The 14,589-nt window shown below is 48.6% G+C and overlaps 1 protein-coding gene across 1 annotated transcript in view; it reads right to left on the bottom strand.

The window, feature by feature from the left end:
- The window catches only part of UBE2L6 (ubiquitin conjugating enzyme E2 L6), a 74,429-nt gene that overhangs the window by 10,427 nt on the left and 49,413 nt on the right, over nucleotides 1-14,589 (bottom strand). Inside the window, exon 3 of the mRNA XM_069233059.1 lies at nucleotides 1,273-1,459. Within this exon, the coding sequence (XP_069089160.1) occupies nucleotides 1,273-1,459 (187 nt within the window). The remainder of the gene's footprint in view (nucleotides 1-1,272; nucleotides 1,460-14,589) is intronic.

Genomic DNA, 14,589 nt, shown 5'->3' on the forward strand with positions numbered 1-14,589 from the left:
CAAGTCCAAGTAAGTTAATAAAGATCCTGCTCTTGTCCTGGTGCGGGTGGCCTCTACAGTAACTAGGGAGAGTGATTAATGCCGAGAAGTCCAAGGCCTATGAGCTCATATATTTACTAAATGGCCAGTGTGAGAGGGGCGCTCTCTTCCTGAGGTCCCAGCCAGGCCACAGTAGCTGCACAGAACTGTGGGGATTATCTGACTTCAAGACATTAATAGCACGTAACCGGCCTACTCCTCACCGACACTGGACCTTCACTCACAGTTCCAGGGAAGAGGTTACTAATTCACTGGGTAAGTGTTGTTATGAGGTAGGCAGGCAGCACAACACAGTTGCTTTCTTTTGCTCCTCGCAGGGCAGACAGTAGCACTCTCAACTTCTCAGCGTTATCGTCAAGTCAACTGCTAGACAGACAGGGAGACTGCACCAACTAAGAACTATGTATCGATTTAGCCCAGGAACTCCACCGAGTTGATGACACTCCTCAGTGAGATCAGAGTGGGGACAACATACATGGTCGTCCATGGCGTGTAACAAAGCACGACAATGGACTCATTCGCAAGCATCGTAACATTTCTGAAAGTGTATCGGACAAACTAACTCTAGGCTGCATGCAAGAAGAACCCCCAGCAGCCCATCCGAAACTGTGCCAGTGGCCTACAGTACTCTCTACTGCTAAGGAAAGCTATTGTCACCGTTTTAGAAGAAAAGTGTTTTGAAACTGCATTACAATTGCATATATCTAGGTAACAAAACCTGAATATAATAAGTCATCTACTTTTCCAAAATAAAAAGCTGGACAATCAATGTGTGTGTTATTTTCAAATGCGTTCTGAGTTTACAACCCACATAACTCTCCAAGAGTCAGCCATGAATGCTCGATGTGGACACCCCTTGAAAATGAAACCTGACTCCAGGAGGTTGTTGTCAATCAGGGAGACTGCAGTATTGTGAGGGTTCTGAGGTTCAGGGACAACAGGCAGCGGTTGCTATAGTTACTGGCAGGTGGCACAGAGTTCCTTAGGCCCCAAAGCACAATCCTGAGATGCTCCATAAATAATCATTGAGAGTGAATCATCACACTATTGAGCTGCGACTCACTTCACACAGGCTCAGGGCCACACGTCGATCCTGAGATGATGAATGGCAACTGGCAGCCCTATCCTGCGACAAGTCATGTACCACTCTCCTTCCAGCGATGATGTGTCCCTTCAACGTAAAGGCAACCATTCAAGCAAGCCCAACATGTACACACCTCCCACTACCCTCACCTTGGATGGTCTTCGTCGCTGGCTTCCAGTTCTCAGCGCTGATTATCGGCAAGCACACTTGGCCCTTTTCGTCAACGTTGGGGTGGTAGATCTTGGTTTTGAAGGTCACCTTGGGAGGCTTGAACGGGTACTCGGCCGGGAAGCTGATTTCAATCATGAAGGCCCCTTTGTCATAGGGAGGATGGTCCTGGGTAAACAGCAGATTTATTAATGATGCTTCACAACTGAAGGCTTTTAGCTAATGAACATGAATACAAGGTGACAGGATTTCATACACAGCCAGTAACGCCACACCTCGATTCAATGCAGACACCTTACATACAGGACCACCCAGACTCAATCCCAGAAAGAGGTCCTTTGAAGGAGCCCGACTGGAGGAGCGGAGGCTGCATGGAGTAAAAGAACCAGCGAGTGCTGGAAGGCTACAAGATGACATAGCAAGCAGTCAGAACACATGGTATTTGGAGGGGAATGGTAGCTGAAAAACAAGCACAGACAGTTCTCCAGCACAGCTGCAAAGACCCCCAAAGTCACAAACAGAATCCAACCATGGAAGCAGGGGTTGTTAGTTTTTACAGGGTAATTTCCGTTCCATCATTCATGCTATAGGAAAAATATTACAAACATATTGAAAACAAACAAACATGCTTCAAATAGGATTTTACACGTTAAAATCCTTGACGGCAACCCCAATCACCATTCACAGCAGCAAGTGCATGGAGCGTTTTCTACACGAATGTCCCCATCACACAAGATACGGTTCCTCGCACTTACGGAGAGAGGGAAGCACTCCGCCCGTAAACAATACTCTACGTATGCATACCTCAAGCGTCAGCATGCACAAATATGCTTCCTACAAGAAACTCACCTCACGGCATGAGAGCTGCAGCGCCTCCAACGCTATTGGAGGGGCACCATAATTGGCACACTATATTCCACATTTGCACAGGGAGTCGTTATCTGGCTCCACCTGGGCATCCAGTTCCAACTCCGCACGTCACTAGCAGACAGAACCGGCAGATACGCATTCACCGAGGGATATTTAGACGGCGAATGAGTGCTCTTAGGCAGCATCTATGCTTCTAATTCAGACCAAGCCCAGTTCTGGAGCATCCTTTCTGAAACACTTACACAATGGGTGGACATCCCCTGGCTCCTAGGAGGCGATTACAACAATTTCCTATACCTCTCACTAGATCTTTCCCACCATCCCCTCCAATCTGCACCAATTTTCTCAACCTCACGCACACACTCCCCCTGGGTAGACCACGGAAGACTACAAGACGCCTTGAGGGCCCGTAATCCCCATATCCATTTTTACTCACACTATTCCACCCCTCACGTACTATATGTGTGCCTAGATCGTCCTCTCTGACCACGAACACAGACTCTAAAGATAGAATGGTGAGGCCCTCTTCCCGCAGTGCCCGTCTGGAAGCTTCAAAAAGACATCCTAAACGACCCTGCATTCACAGGCTACCATCTAACAAACATCACAGGCTACTTCACTGACAACCACAGAACAGTCGCAACACGAGGCAGAGAATATGATGCCTTCAAAGTGGTAACCCGTGAGCACTGTATCCAAACAGCAATAAGGGTCAGGCGACAACTGGAAAGCTGTCTTACAAAGGACGCAAGAAGGTCACGGACCTCAATAACAGACTGCACCCCCCCCCCCCCCCCGGGGAAACGGCCACCCACAACGCCCTATTAGAAGCAAAAAAGCGACAGGCTGCCCTAGTAGGGTGCCTTTGATGCTACAATTAGAAAGAATACACAGCCCATATCCGTATGCAAGCAGACAAATCCGGTCGCCTGCTTGCATGGCTGGCCCAACAAGAGTGGCAGACGCCCATAATCACAGAAATCATAGCCTCTTCCGGGCAACAGCTGCACACCCAGCCGGCCATACTAGATGCCTTCCACACCTATTACGCCTCTCTCTATACACAACCAGCTATCCCTTCATCAGCGGGAATCACTGATTTCTTGGACCCTCTTCCCCTCCCAACTGTTAATGCAGCCCAACAAGCCAAACTGGACAGGCTGATCACTGTGGAGGAGATGAAACAGGCCATCCAAGCCCTAGCCCATGAAACAGGCCATCCAAGCCCTAGCCCGCAACAAGGCCTCGATAGGCTTCGCAATGAATACTACGCCCACTATGCCGCTACTCTGGCCCCACGTTTAGTGACGGTCTATAACGAAGCCCTAAGCACAACATCTCTCCCTCAATTCGTGCAGGAGTCCCTGCTGGTCTTGTTGTTAAAACCGGGTAGAGACCTCACCAACACATCCTCTTACCACCGGATTGCCAGACTGGGCGCAGATTATAAGATCCTTGGCAAAATTCTGGCCGAGCGTTAGTTGCAGTACTCTGATAGTAGATACACCCTAATCAAAATGGCTTTGTGGCAGGCCGCAAAACCTCTTTTAACATATGCTGTTTGTTCCATGTGAAGGACCAGGCTTCCCTGCAGTATCCACAGGTTGCTTGCCTGATTCTAGACATAGAGAACACCTTCAACTCCCTCTCCTGGGACTACTTGTTCACGAGACTCCGGGCTATGGGATTCAGTCCCTGTCTCCATGCATGCACCAAACTGCTGTACACGACTCCCTCATCACGTGTACAGGTTGGCCGCCTCCTCTCCTCCTCCTTCCCCATCAACCAAGGCACCAGACAGGAATGCCCCCGTCCCCCATGCTCTTCTCCATTGGAGCCACTGGTGCACCGCCTCAGACGGGATGGTCCGGCTTGGGGCATACTGCTGAAAGGCTGCAGACATGTTTCCCTGTAAGAGGACGACGTCTTGATCTATATAGGGGACACTGCTAGACACCGCCCCACTGCAGGCTGCTTTTCAGGAGTTCAAAGCAGCAGCCGGACACCGGGTTTACTGGGAAAAATTATACGTCTTACCCTTCGGCAAAGAGGCCATATTCCACCCCTTCGCTATAGGCCCCTGTGGGCCTATCCTGGCAGGCCACGGCCATCGCTACTTGGGGTTTGGTTATACTACTTCCAAGACGACCTGTTAGAGGACAACCTCGAAAAAAGATACACCACCTTGCAATCCTAGGTACAATTTTGGCAAAAGCTCCCCCTGGCCCTCACAAGACAAATCACGCTATCTAACATGATCCTTCTTCCCAAACGACTTTATTTGTCAACTTGCCCATATTCCCTCCCAGGAGCTTCTTCCACACCCTAAATCCATTGTTGGCGACTTATACTGGAACACAGGCAGACGCCGGGTAGCTCTTCACAAGGTCCAACTACCTATAACTCAAGGGAATTCTACGGCCCAACTTCAATGGGTAGCCTGCTGGCTGGCGGACAGGAACACATCTGAGACCTCCATCGATACCGGCCCACTTCCCACGTACATACACCAACAGCTCCCCCAACCCAGTATTAAAACTGCACCGTATCTGGTCACTCTTGGGATGGATAGTCCGAAAGTGCCTCGCTAGAATCTTTCACCTGGTTAGACGGACCAAGTCTTACGCCCCAAACATCCCACTGCCGGTGCTCCTCAGCACAACAGGCCATATCTCATGAGACCAACTGACGGAATGGCACAAGCACGGGATCAACAGAGTAGGGGATCTTTTTTCGTGGCTGCCAGCTCCAGACATTCGATCAGCATCATGCATTCACCCCAGGGAAATTTCTAATGTACAGACGCCTCCTGGCCCCCATGCGGGCACTATAGGGACCTCTCACAGAAGAACACTCCCTGGAACAAGGTCGGACACACCCTATACTTAATGGGCCAAGGAGGCCACCTACTAACATGGCTCTACAAAGCCATCTGGACACATGCAGACTGCCCACTACACCATCTCCGCTAGAAATGGGAAGACGACATTGGGAGGGCACTTCAAGACTCGGATGGGCCACAGCACTAGAATTTCCGAAGACCGTATCTAGAAATGCATGCTTTAAAAACTTTCAGTATATGATTCTGCACCAAGCCTCCCTGACTCCAGCCCAATTAAACAGACTTTTCCCAACCGCACGTCTATCCTGTTCACGCCACTCCCACAACACAACAGACCTCCAACACATGTTCTGCTCCTGAGCTCCAGAACTACTGGGAAGGAATACATACCACCCTAGCCACAGAACTTGCGGCACTCAAAACATGGGCTACCACAGCACTAGGCCTATTCCCCCGTCGAAAACACTGGAAAGTCAGGGACGCTTTGCCAATCTGGCACTCCTATTGGCCAAGCTCCATCTAGCACTGCACTGAAAAGCTCTGCACCCTCCTGCGCTGACTCAGTGGCATGCTGTGTGCCACATCCTATAGCGGCCGCATGGATACCATGCTCTTACAATTTAAAGAGATCACAACTGAAAATTCCCCACACAGCTCCCCTCCCCACTAATTCAATGACGCCCCGATCCCGGATCAAACACCCTTAAAGTCCCCCCCCCACATTGCTGAGACAGTCCTACAGTCCTTACTTACCCTCTTGTTGTCCACCCTGGCAATCGCCCAAAGCTTCACTCGATAAGACACAGTAACATTGCCTGCCCTCGGTTCTACATTTACACCACTGACCCGGACACCCCCCTACCCCATAAGATACCCCCAGTTCATTAGTCCCATTCTCACTTAACCTCTTTTGCACCTCGTGTGCCATGGACTCCATTCCAATTTCCACAGACAACAGCAGGCAGTACCCGCTAGATTGTTACACGCAGACACTACTACACTCTCCTTCATTATCACGGTCCCTAATGTCATTTGTTCTGTTCATTATTTCACGAAAAATGTGAACAGAGGTGGAATGGTTGTATTATGTAAAACCACAAAAAATACATGAAAAAAAAAAGCCATTGGGTGTTTTGAAAACCCATGAAAGAAATGTGTGCAATTGGTTAATTACCATATGAAGAGGCGGATTGGGAGCCAGTACACATTTTAACTGACAAAGTCACATGAAGTTTCATTAGGACAAAGATTTATTCTTTTTGAGACGGAATGTAAAGATGTTATCAGCTGCTGCATTTTTTGCATGGTCACCCAATATTTTTCGCCTTATCCTATATCCTATATTTTGGCTGGCGTTAGAACTCTGTGCACATTAACCCTGCCAAGCAGGGATAATGGGACTGTACACCCCCTTTCAACATGGCTGAACTGGCAAATTCCTAATTGGCATATTTCACTTTCTAATAAGTCAATGGTATATGGTACCAAGATGCACCTAGGGCTCGGAAGTTAAAATGGCATTAGTGGACTACAGCATCTATTATGCCACCACTAGAATGGTGCTACAAACAAGGCTTCAGGCCTAACTGTGCAACCTAACTTTAGCAGTGTAAAACCTGCAATTTGACCTGTCAAAATAAACCCTTTTGATAGGACCAAACTTCTCCTTTAAGTATTAACACGTCATCCCTTTGTAGGCCTTAGAGCCTGCCAAGTAGAGTGCATGGTATTTATAAGTAGAACATGTAGAAATTTAATATTAACAAGTCTGTATAGTGACTAGCACCCAATCAACATTATTCACTGTGGGAGGCCTAGCTGTCCTATGCAGAAAACAGATTAAACTCTAGCGAGAAAAACAACTATTTTAAAAGTTATTAAGATTCCAACTCAATTGTGAAGTCTGATTTTTAAGGAATGTTAAGGAGAAGTAACTTTTACAAAGTTACTTTTTCCATACTTGAAGTTCTTGAAGGCGAATTTGCTCTCAAACTTCTCCCAGCCAGGGATTATCATTTGAATAGGTGTGAGAAAGATATGAAATGTTTCCCAGAAGCAAACAACAAGCTGACCTGAATAGGCAGAGGACTCCTCCAAACCTCATCGAATAAGCAGGGTGGGGGTCTCGGAGCATCCATTTTGACAATAGAGTGTCAGATCCTGCTTCACAGGTCTAATGGGTTTACCTATAACACTTTGGGGAGCACTTGAAAGGCAGATAACAGGATGGCAAAACAATTCTTGTGCATCCACTGTCTGGTCGCTGATGAAACCTGCTTTGTCTTACAGAACTTCTGTATCTGAATTTTACATATAACACTGGGGTGTCTTTGAAAGGAAGGGAAACAGGATACCAAGACAATTTTTGTGTACCTACTGTATGGTAGCTGAAAACCCCTACTTTTGTTCTACCAGACGTCTGTCTCTGGGCTTATTGTGGGGACAGGGTCGGTCTGGATTTCATTGGGAGATGGGGGAGGACACAAGGATTACTATAGTACATGACCTCACCTACAAACCTCCCACACCCCCACAGCCCTCAGAGCCCAAGCTAAGTGCAGCCTAAGACTTTCACCAAAATGCCCAACATGGGTAGGACTGGCCCTGGGAACTTATCCCCATTAGTTAGGGTGTGCAAAGGAGTAATTCTGGCCCAAGATGTTGTGCCAGGCATAAATGTGGAAGCTCCAGGCCCTGTTTCAGAACACTCCAGGATAGGAGTAAAACTAAAGGAGGACTAGACATGCCGTCTTTGACCAGAGAGGAGCTCTGAAGGACTGGACCTGCTCCCTCTTGTACACAGGACGAAGAAGTGGGATCCAAGGGTCACAAGGCTGGCCTTCTGTTAAAGCAACAGGGACACAACAAGTTACAAAAGGCCTTTTTCTGCAACTGCCTAGCTGACCACAGGTAACCGGATTGGACTGGACCCAGCTGCTGGCCTCGCCTGACACCCTGAGAGTCTCTACGTGCCCCCTCCGAGGTCCTAAGGGGCTTTAGAAGTGTACTCCTGAGGTTGGTTGGGGCTTAAAAGACTTCGGGCCTGATTTAGAGTTTGGCGGAGCAGGTTACTCTGTCACAAGCGTGGCGGATATCCCATCTGCTGTATCACAACTCCATTACAGCCTATGGAACCAGTAATATAGCAGATGGGAAATTCGTCACGTTTGTGAAGTAACCCCTCAGCCAAACTCTATATCAGGACCAAACTAAGGAGGTTAAAGTTTTGACCAGGATGAACCTGTGTGGAGTACCAGATCCCAGTTCTATCAAGTTCAGCCTCAAACTGCGCCTCGGTACTAGTTTACTGTGATCGCTGATTATCATTGGCACGTTATGCTTCTTGGAGCTATTTCTACTTACAACTTTAAAACTTCATATCTCCGGGTCTCCTTTTTGGATTTTTGTCATTTTTATGTCTTTATGCTTAGCAAATTTTACTCTATGTTTCGAATTTTTTTTTTTGCATTTTGACTTTATTACTGTTTTGTTACTACATAAATACTTTATACATCGCTCAAAAGTAAGCCAGTCTGCTCTGTGCCATTGCTTCCACGGGGCTGTGCTCAGGTTGGTTTAGTGCCTTTGAGGTTTCACCCAGACAAGATGTGTGATTCTTCCATAAGGCAGGTATCAACCCCCTTAAAAATGCAGTTTCCTACAAGTAGGTAGTATAAATTTGCATGATTAAAATAGACATCTTGAAAGCACTTGTTTTAACTCTAAATCTTTTTATGGTAGCCTATCTTATGCTGTGTACAAGATCATTTGAAAATAGTGACTTACATATTCACAGTGCTTTGTGTTAGACTGCAACCTTGCAGCATTATAAATGTATGTCACTATTCCCCACTGCGCCAACCAGGATTCTGCTCTTTGGAGAGAGAGACACACACACCTGCAGTGATCACACTTAACCAACTGAGATTTCATAACAAAGTTAATTTTGACTTACCTTCATTTTTCATTTAAGGTGTGCACATATTTTATACAAAGTTACTTGAAGATGAAAAAAATCTGTAAAAATAGTTACCAAATAGTTTGTGTTTTTAGTTTTTTAGCCAGGTTTGTGACCCCCACCATTTATTTAGTTTAGGGGTGGGTAGCGGTAAAGAGTGCAATTGTAGGGTTTAGGGGTGAAGCGTGGTAAAGGGTGGTAAGGATAACATTAGGGTTTACAGGTGATGAGGGTAATGTGAGGGTTTAGGGGTGGGTAGTTGTAAAGGGTGCTGAGGGTAATGTTGGGGTTGGGGGGTAGTGTTAAAGGGTGGTGTAGGAAGCTGGCTATCTATCCAGTGTACCCAATGCAGGGGCACACTAGGCAGTTAGTACAGGCTACCCTTACTGGGTTATAGGGTTAAAAGTGACAATCCCAAAAGCTCTCCTTTGTGGTAGTGTCTACGAGCAGTTAGGATTATCGGAGGGTAGTGCTGAGCATTTGTTGTACTCACAGAGGCAATAAATGAGACACACGCTCAAGAAGGAACTCAAGACTAATTGTTAGAAAAATAGTTACTTTGTTTATATTATGTTTGAAACCCAGAATACTGTTGCAAGAATAAATTCTGATGCACTTTGGAGGAACACAGGCAAAATACTTAAAATGTCTCTAATGCGGTAATGTAATCCTATCGAGAAAAACACATATTGCATACGGGTACTCAGCGCGACTTACAGGACCAAACTGCTGGAGTTAAGGTAAGCACAGGTCACAGTCCAAGGCAGCACTAACAGGTAAGCTCGGGAGGCTCAGGGGAGTCTGGGTGCAGAGGTGCGTTTCAGCATCAGGTGCCCCCTTGCTTTCAATGGGCAAAGGTCCTGGGAAAAAAGAGGCTGCATGCAGGGACTGGAGAGCCAGTACGGCTGAACCAACAGGAGGGGCTCAGCTCTCACGATGCTTGGAAATGTAGGGACACCTTTGGTCCTCTTCTCCTTGGGTCAGGGTGGCCGGATGCAGATGTGTCCTGAGGCGTAGAGTTTTCATCCCCAGAGGCAGTTGTGGTTTAGGGGGCCTGCACAAAGAGGCTGCATGCTGCATCAGGAAGTCTACTGTTGGCCCACTCAAGGTGGGCTTCAGCTCTGGAGAGTCTGAGTACCACGCTGCACTGTTGGCCCACTTCAACTCAGGCTAGAAGGCACAGGTGCACTGATGCGGTCTGTCCGGTGCTGAGTTTTGGCGGTCCAGAGTCCTCGTGAGTCGTCTTTGGTGCCTACAGGATGCAAGGAAGCAGCTCTGCTACTCCACAGGAGATCCTGATTACTTCTCAAAGTGCTGGCTTTTGGGGGCAGAACAGCTGCTGGATGAATCCTATTTGGCGCAACTGTCGAGGACAGCGGGCAGTCCTGCAGGGTTGGGGCCAAGTCAGTTGCAATCCTCAGTTCATGCTTTTTGCGGCTCTTCAGGTTCTTTTTTGTTAGTCCAACAAATCTGTTCTTCTGGTGTTAGGGGGGGCAACCTAAATACTCAATTTATGGGGTGTTTATGGGAGTGTAGGATAGTAGCCAATTGGCTACTCACCCTTGGGGTGTCTACACCCCCTATTTGACCACTTCCCCACTTCCTGTGGTGAGTGGGCATATCCCCATCCCAGAAGGCCTAGTTCCAACCAAAAACAAGATGGTGGAGCCTTTCCTCGAGTGTCCACCTCAGGTAGCCCACCATAGGTGTGTGGCTGGCCCAAGGGTGTGGCACACGTCCTAACTATATCACTTTCCCGCCTGTGCGGGTGCCAAATGGGCCTCAAGGCAGGGGGCGGCTACACCCAGGGCTTGGGAAGCCGGGGTTGCATACCAAAGGCAGCAGGGCCTTTGAAGCCCCTGGCCTTGGTAAGCATATCTGCTAGGTATCTTGCTGGAGTAGGTGACAACACCCCTCTTCGAAGCGGACTTTGTTTCTGACCTCTGAACATGCAGGCTCCCACCTCCAGGGGGGCAGTAACCTATCTGTGGTGGCAGGATGGTGGAGACCAGTCAGCCAACTGTGAGAAGGTAGCCTCTTTCTAGCCTTGTTACCCCCACTTTTGGCCTGTTTGTGAGTGTATGTCAGGGTGTTTGTCACTGTTTTCACTGTCTCACTGGGATCCTGATAGCCAGGCCTCAGTGCTCATAGTGAAAACACTATGTTTTCAGTATGTTTGTTATGTGTCACTGGGATCCTGCTGGTCAGGACCCCAGTGCTCATAGGTTTGTGGCCTATATGTATGTGTCACTGGGACCCTGTCACACAGGGCCCCAGTGCTCATAGGTGTGCATGTATATGTTCCCTGTGTGGTGCCTAACTGTCTCACTGAGGCTCTGCTAACCAGAACCTCAGTGGTTATGCTCTCTCATTACTTTTAATGTGTCACTAACAGGCTAGTGACCATTTTTACCAATTTACATTGGCTTACTGGAACACCCTTATAATTCCCTAGTATATGGTACTGAGGTACCCAGGGTATTGGGGTTCCAGGAGATCCCTATGGGCTGCAGCATTTCTTTTGCCACCCATAGGGAACTCTGACAAATCTTACACAGGCCTGCCACTGCAGCCTGAGTGAAATAACGTCCACGTTATTTCACAGCCATTTTACACTGCACTTAAGTAACTTATAAGTCACCTATATGTCTAACCTTTACCTGGTAAAGGTTAGGTGCAAAGTTACTTAGTGTGAGGGCACCCTGGCACTAGCCAAGGTGCCCCCACATTGTTCAGAGCCAATTCACTGAACTTTGTGAGTGCGGGGACACCATTACACGCGTGCACTACATATAGGTCACTACCTATATGTAGCTTCACCATGGTAACTCCGAATATGGCCATGTAACATGCCTATGATCATGGAATTGCCCCCTCTATGCCATCCTGGCATTGTTGGTACAATTCCATGATCCCAGTGGTCTGTAGCACAGACCCTGGTACTGCCAGACTGCCCTTCCTGGGGTTTCACTGCAGCTGCTGCTGCTGCTGCTGCCAACCCCTCAGACAGGCAGCTGCCCTCCTGGGGTCCAGCCAGGCCTGGCCCAGGATGGCAGAACAAAGAACTTCCTCAGAGAGGGTGTGACACCCTCTCCCTTTGGAAAATGGTGTGAAGGCAGTGGAGGAGTAGCCTCCCCCAGCCTCTGGAAATGCTTTGTTGGGCACAGATGTGCCCAATTCTGCATAAGCCAGTCTACACCGGTTCAGGGACCCCTTAGCCCCTGCTCTGGCGCGAAACTGGACAAAGGAAAGGGGAGTGACAACTCCCCTGACCTGCACCTCCCCTGGGAGGTGTCCAGAGCTCCTCCAGTGTGCTCCAGACCTCTGCCATCTTGGAAACAGAGGTGCTGCTGGCACACTGGACTGCTCTGAGTGGCCAGTGCCACCAGGTGACGTCAGAGACTCCTGCTGATAGGCTCCTTCAGGTGTTAGTAGCCTTTCCTCTCTCCTAGGTAGCCAAACCCTCTTTTCTGGCTATTTAGGGTCTCTGTCTCTGGGGAAACTTTAGATAACGAATGCACGAGCTCAGCCGAGTTCCTCTGCATCTCTCTCTTCACCTTCTGATAAGGAAACGACCGCTGACCGCGCTGGAAGCCTGCAAACCTGCAACATAGTAGCAAAGACGGCTACTGCAACTCTGTAACGCTGATCCTGCCGCCTTCTCGACTGTTTTCCTGCTTGTGCATGCTGTGGGGGTAGCCTGCCTCCTCTCTGCACCAGAAGCTCCGAAGAAATCTCCCGTGGGTCGACGGAATCTTCCCCCTGCAACCGCAGGCACCAAAAAGCTGCATTACCGGTCCCTTGGGTCTCCTCTCAGCACGACGAGCGAGGTCCCTCGAATCCAGCGACTCTGTCCAAGTGACCCCCACAGTCCAGTGACTCTTCAGCCCAAGTTTGGTGGAGGTAAGTCCTTGCCTCACCTCGCTGGGCTGCATTGCTGGGAACCGCGACTTTGCAGCTACTCCGGCCCCTGTGCACTTCCGGCGGAAATCCTTTGTGCACAGCCAAGCCTGGGTCCACGGCACTCTAACCTGCATTGCACGACTTTCTAAGTTGGTCTCCGGCGACATGGGACTCCTTTGTGCAACTTCGGCGAGCACCGTTTCACGCATCCTCGTAGTGCCTGTTTCTGGCACTTCTCCGGGTGCTACCTGCTTCAGTGAGGGCTCTTTGTCTTGCTCGACGTCCCCTCTCTCTGCAGGTCCAATTTGCGACCTCCTGGTCCCTCCTGGGCCCCAGCAGCGTCCAAAAACGCCAAACGCACGATTTGCGTGTAGCAAGGCTTGTTGGCGTCCTTCCGGCGGGAAAACACTTCTGCACGACTCTCCAAGGCGAGAGGGATCCGTCCACCAAAGGGGAAGTCTCTAGCCCTTTTCGTTCCTGCAGAAACCTCAGCTTCTTCTGTCCAGTCGAAGCTTCTTTGCACCCGCAGCTGGCATTTCCTGGGCATCTGCCCATCTCCGACTTGCTTGTGACTTTTGGACTTGGTCCCCTTGTTCCACAGGTACCCTAGATTGGAAATCCACAGTTGTTGCATTGCTGGTTTGTGTCTTTCCTGCATTATTCCTCTAACACGACTCTTTTGTCCTTAGGGGAACTTTAGTGCACTTTGCACTCACTTTTCAGGGTCTTGGGGAGGGTTATTTTTCTAACTCTCACTATTTTCTAATAGACCCAGCGACCCTCTACAAGGTCACATAGGTTTGGGGTCCATTCGTGGTTCGCATTCCACTTCTGGAGTATATGGTTTGTGTTGCCCCTATCCCTATGTTTCCCCATTGCATCCTATTGTAACTATACATTGTTTGCACTGTTTTCTAAGACTATACTGCATATTTTTGCTATTGTGTATATATATCTTGTGTATATTTCCTATCCTCTCACTGAGGGTACACTCTAAGATACTTTGGCATATTGTCATAAAAATAAAGTACCTTTATTTTTAGTATATCTGTGTATTGTGTTTTCTTATGATATTGTGCATATGACACTTGTGGTACTGTAGGAGCTTCACTCGTCTCCTAGTTCAGCCTAAGCTGCTCTGCTAAGCTACCATTATCTATCAGCCTAAGCTGCTAGACACCCTATACACTAATAAGGGATAACTGGGCCTGGTGCAAGGTGCAAGTACCCCTTGGTACTCACTACAAGCCAGTCCAGCCTCCTACACCAACGCACCCAGAGATTAGTGGGATTCAGGGGCACATCTAAGGTGCCCTCTGGGTTCATGTTATAATAAATCCGAGGCTAGCATCAGCCTGGATTTATTAAGACAAAGTCCCTGATACCAAACACTATAGGGTTCAGTGAAGTCATTATGTGACTGGGCCACTCGCGATGACGAGTGTCCAGCATATACTGTAAGATGGATAACCTGTTCATTTGCAATGCTCAGCAATGAGGCTGGGCATCACAGGGTGATATCTGCTCATGCAGATACAACATCACACATCAAATATAATGCACCCTGCCTTAGGGCTCCAAGGTCTGCTGTAGGGGTGACCTACATCCATTTACATGCATTGGTGGTGACATGGCACACGCTGGGTGTGTTGACATGGCACACACTGGGTGTGCCGTGTTGTGTTTTCACCTGGCTTGCACCAGGACATGCAGACTGCAATAGCA

Source organism: Pleurodeles waltl, chromosome 4_2 (assembly GCF_031143425.1).
Source record: "Pleurodeles waltl isolate 20211129_DDA chromosome 4_2, aPleWal1.hap1.20221129, whole genome shotgun sequence".
NCBI classification, from domain to species: Eukaryota; Metazoa; Chordata; class Amphibia; order Caudata; family Salamandridae; genus Pleurodeles; species Pleurodeles waltl.